At 49.5% G+C, this 6,363-nt stretch overlaps 1 protein-coding gene across 2 annotated transcripts; it reads left to right on the top strand.

Annotated features, from left to right (window-relative positions):
* Positions 1-307: 307 nt before the first annotated feature.
* On the top strand, positions 308-5,523 carry SOWAHD (sosondowah ankyrin repeat domain family member D). 2 transcript variants are annotated; one of them, XM_027861380.1, is made up of 2 exons: positions 308-1,410; positions 4,068-5,523. In XM_027861380.1, the coding sequence occupies exons 1-2, from the start codon at positions 458-460 to the stop codon at positions 4,078-4,080; spliced, it is 966 nt and encodes a 321-aa protein (XP_027717181.1). In that variant the 5' UTR covers positions 308-457; the 3' UTR covers positions 4,081-5,523. The 2 variants fall into 2 exon arrangements, with proteins under 2 accessions (XP_027717181.1, XP_027717180.1); XM_027861379.1 differs by lacking the exon at positions 4,068-5,523 and adding an exon at positions 1,900-2,134.
* Positions 5,524-6,363: the final 840 nt, after the last annotated feature.

The raw sequence follows: 6,363 nt of genomic DNA on the forward strand, positions 1-6,363 counted from the left end.
GGACAAAGTTCAGAGGGCCCAGAGAGTGAGGAAGGGAGAGGAAAGGGGGCGGAGGAAGAGGCCGGGCGGGGCTCAACCGCCGGGAGCTGAGGCCGCCCGGGGAGCTTGAGGGAGGAGCTCCGTTAGGCAGCCGCAGGTTGCCCCCGCCCCTGGCAGGGGGCCGCGGGGCAAAGGCGGCCAGCTGGTCAGGACCCTGGGATGCTGAAGGCGTGTCCCGGCTGGCCCGGGCAGCCGAGGAGGCGGGGCTGCGGAGCGCACCTGGCCGCGGCCAGGGTGGAGCCGGGCTGGGCCCAGGGTGACCGCAGCAGGCCGGGCGGCTGGCAACTCGGGGGCAGGCAGTGGGGTCTGGGGGCCAGGCCTTCCCTCTCCGTTTGCGGCCAAGTGCCGCTGCGTCCTGCCCCAGCTCCTGGACAGACTCGGCCAAGATTAGAAGAGGCACCACCGGAGCCAGGGAGCCATGGCTGAACCCCAAGGGGAGACGGAGCCGCGGCCGCCTCCGCCGCCTCCGCCGCCGCCGCCGCCGCCGCCGCCGCCGCTGCCGCGTCTGGTCACCCGCAACAGCCAAAGCCTGTCCCGATCCCCCAGCCTGGATAGCCGCAGCCTGGGTAGGGCTCCTCGGGAGCCCAATTCTCGGGCCTCGCTGCGGCTGTCGATGGGGATGCCAGGACGGCGGCGAGGGGCGCTACGGGAGCTGCTGGGGCTACCCGCGGGGCCCACGCGGGAGGACGAGCAGTCCCCCGCTGGGGCGGCGGCGGCTTCGGCGGCCGGCGGCCCCGGCGGGCTCTGCCTGGAGCCCCGTGAGCACGCGTGGATGCTGGCGGCCGCCGAGGGCCGCTTTGAGGCGCTGCAAGAGCTGCTGGAGGCAGAGCCCGCGCTGCTGAACCGCGTCGACCCGGTCACGGGCTACAGCGCCTTGCACTGGCTGGCCAAACACGGCAGCCACGAGGGGCTCATCCTAGTGCACGACTTCGCCCGGAGCCAAGGGCTGTCCCTCGACGTGAGTGCCCCCGGCAGCGGTGGCCTCACCCCTCTACACCTGGCGGCTCAGCAGGGCCACGACATGGTCATCAAGGTGCTGGTGGGAGCCCTCGGAGCCGACTCCAGCCGCCGAGACCACAGTGGCCACCGGGCGTGCCACTACCTGCGGCCCGACGCACCCCCTGGCCTGCGGGAGCTGGCGGGCGCCGACGAGAGCGAAGAGCCTCAGAGAGCGGCGACCGCCACGGCGGGGTCTGTACGTCGAAGAGGCCCTCCCGGAAACGCCAACAACAACTGTAGCATCAGCCGCAACAGCTGGACTGCCCGGCTGCCAGACCGAACAGACGGAGGGGCCCCGGGCGGGGAGAAGGGCTCCAGGATGACCCAAATTCAGGGATTTTTCCGGCAACTGTTCTCTCTCTTCCAAGACCGGTGAGGGACTGGAAAAGCTTGGAGATCTTCGGGGCGGCCGCGGTGGTGGTGGTGGTGGGAGCGGTGGTGGCGGGAGAGGTTTCCCCTTCACCACCTACTTTGACTCTCCCCCACCTGGGGTTCACGGCGCGGGGAGGGGAACGCAGTCTGTTGGGGTTCCTTCTGAGTGACCGAGAAACCAAATCTCAGTCTAGGAGCTTGGCAACTGCCCTCAGAAGTCCGCAGATCAGCGGCCAGAGCCTTGGCCTTTCCTCCCACCCGCCAACGCCCTCCAGGTCTCTGAGCTCCTTGGGGGAATGAGAGCTGACCTCGCTCAAGAGGGACGTGAGGGGTCGAAACAGCCCGACCCCTCCCTCTTGCCACAGTCCTCTCGCAAAATGCCTTGGGTCAGGAGGGTAGGAATCTGCGGTTGGGACAGTCCTGACCTGATGGGTCTGGCCTGGGGCAGCAGGATCTGAAGAACTGAGGAGTGGGTTCTCATCTGTGTAGGAGTGCAATTCAAGATACCAGACGAGCCATTCTTGGCGTTTAGTACGGAACATTTTCCGGGAGAATCAAGAGTTAACACGGAAAGCCCTCATGCAAGAACAGCTCCTAACTTTGTCAAGGACGGTTATAGATGAAGCGGAACACAGCAAGCAGAGTCAGTCGGGAGAGTCCGTCCTGCTAGAAGGGACTGACGCCTCCCGAACATTAAAAATGGGAATTTTCTTCTTTTACTTGCCAAGGCTGTCTTTGAAGCTATTTTGCGTGTGTGCCTGCTTGTGTATGTGTGTGTGTATGTGTGTGTGTGTGTGTGTGTGTGTGTGTGCCTGCTTGTGTGTGTGCAACGGCAGGAGGGTGGAGTTGCCCAGGCTCCCAGTGACGAAGGGACAGCTTCCTCAGGCCTCAAGAGAAAGCTCTGGTGTTCAGGAGTGGTCTCCATCTCAGCTTTATTATCAGGAGGAGAGCACTCAAGAGAAACCATGGATCTTGGAGCCATATTTGATTTCCCCTCCCTAACTTTGGAATTGATGGTTACTGGACCCTCAGGTCCAGACCGAGGGCACGAAAATCGGAAAATCAGTTGAGTGGGGAGAGGAAGGATCTAAAAGGGGAACAGGCTCCAGTCTCATTTTCCGTTATTTCAGTGCTGAGTCATACATTCTACCTCCTGGCCTCCATTGATGAAACGTATCCCGTGGCATTTTTTTTTTTTTTTGCACAGATAGGCTTTTTTTCTTCTTCCAAGTGGTACTGGCTCTTCTTCTCACTCTTTGAAGTTTAACAGTCTTTGAAGTTTAACAGCGATGGTTTGGAAAAGTGCTTGGGTTTAGCTGAAAATGAATTCAAAGCTTGACTCAGTGTGAAAGGAGGGAAAAGCAGTTGCTGGCAGCTGCATTCTGAAATATCACAGAAAGCAGACACTGGTTTTCTGAAAAATCATGGTAACATCCTGGGCATGAGTAGCCCTTCGAATGTCAGGCCTGTGATTCCTAGAATTCTCCAACCAAGTCCCGATTAGCAGGAAATTGACTCACTGTAAAATATAGGACACAGAGACTGGAAGAAATGCCAGGCAGAGTCAGCTGCCATGGGCCACCCAGCCTGATATTCTGTCTAGGACAGGGACAGCAAAGAAAGCCTTGCTTGTCTTTCTTAATGTCACCCAAACATCCTTCTGCCCTTCAGAAAGCAGTAGAACTTCTAAGATTGGCCCAAAGTGTCCTACCCACTTGCTGTTGGCTGGCAGTTCATTGCGCCAAGGGAGGGGAGAGACAGTGTACTGGTGTTCTCCAAACTCAATAATCTGAGTCATTTTTATGTTGAAACTTCATTACAAGGTTGTCTTCAGAGGTGTATATATATATGTATATATATATAGTATATATACATACATATATGTGTGTGTGTACATACACACAAATACACATATATATAATATACATAGACTATATTGTGTATGTATATATATCTACAAGGGGTATATGTGTGCGTGTATGTGTGTGTACACACACACACATATACACCTTACAGATGAGATCAAAATGCCTTTTGACCTTTGATTCCTAAACCCCTTTGAGTGGGGTCCAAAATGAACCAAATGAGACAGTGTGGCCTAATGGATAGTGTGCTGCTGGTCTTGGAATCAAAAAGAGTTGGATTCAAATCCTGTCCCTGTTACTTACTATGTGTGTGCCCCTGAGCAAGTCATTTCAATGTGGTATACTGGAATAAGCATTGTCCCTGGAGTCAAGGGACCAGGGTTCAAATTCCACTGTTGACACTTATTACCTGGGTGAACTTGGGCAAGTCACTTCTCTCTATGCCTCAGTTTCCTCATTGATAAAATGAGAGGGTTAGACTAGATGGTATCTGAAGTTCTAGCTCCAGAGCTAGGATCCTAGGTATGACCTTGGGCAAGTCCCTTCCCCTCCCTGGGCCTCAGTTTCCTCTTCTGTAAAATGAGGTGGGTTGAACTAGATGGCCTGTGAGGTCCTAGATTCCTGAGCCTATGACCTGTCAGAACCCCAGGATGGCAGCCATCTTCATAGGTGGAAGTTTCATATTGATAATGGAAATCATACTAACTCACACTTAGAATACTGTCGAGTTTACAAAATACTTAATTTCAATAACTGTGAGGTGGATGGTATAAAGACTATCTCCATTTACAGAAAAAGAAACTGAGGCTCATGGAGATGAAGTGACTTGCCCATGGCCACAGAACCAGGAAGTCTCCGAGCCCAGATTGGAGCCTAGCTCCAGAACCAGGGATCTTTCCAGTGGACCCCACTCAAGTGACTTACCTAGGGCCACCCCTAGTAAGTACCTGGGAGAGGTAAGATTGGAATTGGACTCTTCTTGACTCTTAAGTCCAGCAGCGCATTATCCACTAAGCTTCATTGCTTCATATGATCTAGTTTGGACTCTATTGAAGGGAGATTAATTGCTGCAGGATAAGAAGCATCTCACCTACATAAGGCGATACACACACATAGGCACATCTATGTATGTGTGTATATGCAGGTGTCCAAAAAGTCTGAGTGCAATGTGAAGTTTTAATGACTTTAATAGCTTAGAACTGCAGTAAGGCATTTGGGCCACCCTGTATATATGGTTACACGTATAAGCAACCTTAGAGTGAGGCTCCCATTTAGAAATGACTCTTGGATTATTCAAAGTTTGAGGATTGCTTGTGTGCCCCATTTCTCCCCTCCCTTAGAGTAACTGAGTAATTCACCTAGGGCCACCCCTTAACTGGATAGTTACAAAGGAATTGACATATATCATTTCACTGGGTCCTGACAATGCTCATGTGAGGCCGTCAGTGTTATTATTATGCCCAGGGGAAGAAATAGACTTGTAGAGGTGACAGGGTTAGCACTGCGCTCAGGGAGGTACTGAAGCCCAGGGATTCTGACTCCATATGCAGGTTCCTGAGTCTTACAGTGATCTCTGGCGGAAGTCATCTTTTTTTGTGTCATTGATTTCTTTTTCTACCCACCCACCCCCTGTTAAAAAAGGACTTTATAAAGACTTTTTTTTTTTACAAAGATTGTTAAAAACTTTTGTAACAAATGTGGATAACTGAGCAAAACAAAGTCCCACAGTGGCCATGTCCAAAACCGTATGTCTCGTTCTGCTCTCCGTCATTCTGCTCTGTCAGGAGGTGGGCAACATGATCCATCATTGGTCCTCAGAACTCAAGGTTAACCATTGCATGATCAAAGTTCTAAAGTCTTTCTTTCAGAGCTGTTTTTTCTCTAAAATGTTGTCTTTTAACTAATGAGTTATTGAGTTAAGTATTTTGTAAACTTGACAATATTATAAGTGTGAGTTAGTATGATTTCCATTATCAGAAGTTGTCTCATCCTGCTCACTTCTCAGTTGTCTCTGAAACCATCCCTTTGTCATTTGTTAGGGTGAAAAATATTCCATTCAATTCATCTACCAAAATTTGTTCAACCATCATCCAATAGGTGGGCATTCCCTTAGCTTCCAGGTATTTGCCACCACAAAAAAGTTGCTATGAATATTTTTAAAAATTTTTATTTTCAGTTCCATATTCTCTTCCCCCATCCACATCTCCTTCACGCATTGGGAAAGCAAGAAATACAATACTACCCATTATACATAGACAGTCATGAAAAATATATTTCCACATTAGCCAGGTTCCAAAAAAAAAAAAAGCAAGAGGGGCAGGTAGGTGGCACAGTGGATAGAGCACCGACCTTGGAGTCAGGAGGACCTGAGTTCAAATCCAGCCTCAGACACTTGACACTTACTAGCTGTGTAACCCTAGGCAAGTCACTTTAACCCCATTGCCTAGCAAAAACAAAAAAAAAAGTAAGAAAAATTACTAAAGAAAAAAAAAGCTTCAATCTGCACTCTGAATACATTATATATGTGTATGTATATGCATATATATATATATTTATACACACACATAATGAGTACTTTGGAGTTGTGGCGGATCATTGTATTAATCAGTTACTAAGTTTTTCATAGTTGATTTTCTTGCTGTTATTGTGTTCAATGTTCTCCTGGTTCTGCTCACTTCACTTTGCATCAGTTCATATAGATCTTCTCACATTTTTTTTGTGAAAGCAATCCATTCATCATTTCTTACAGCAAAATAGTATTCCATCATATTCATATACCATAGACTTGTTGAGTCATTCCCCAATTGATGGTCATCCCCTCAGTTTCTAATTCTTTGCCACCACAAAAAGAGCAGTTATAATTTTTTTTCTTTTTTAAAAATATTATTTATATTTGAATTCATTTAAAATTTTTTAAATTCCAAATTCTCTCCCTCCCTCTGGCTCCTCCCTCACCCATTAAGAAGGCAAGAAATATATCAACTATTGGTGTGAAATCATGCAAAACATATTTCTATATCAGCCATGCTGCAAAAAAAGGCAAGAAAAATAAAGAAAGTTTAAAAAGTATACTTCAATTTGTACTGAG

This window comes from Vombatus ursinus, unplaced genomic scaffold, assembly GCF_900497805.2.
Source record: "Vombatus ursinus unplaced genomic scaffold, bare-nosed wombat genome assembly UNPS02014735.1, whole genome shotgun sequence".
In the NCBI taxonomy this organism is placed as follows: Eukaryota; Metazoa; Chordata; class Mammalia; order Diprotodontia; family Vombatidae; genus Vombatus; species Vombatus ursinus.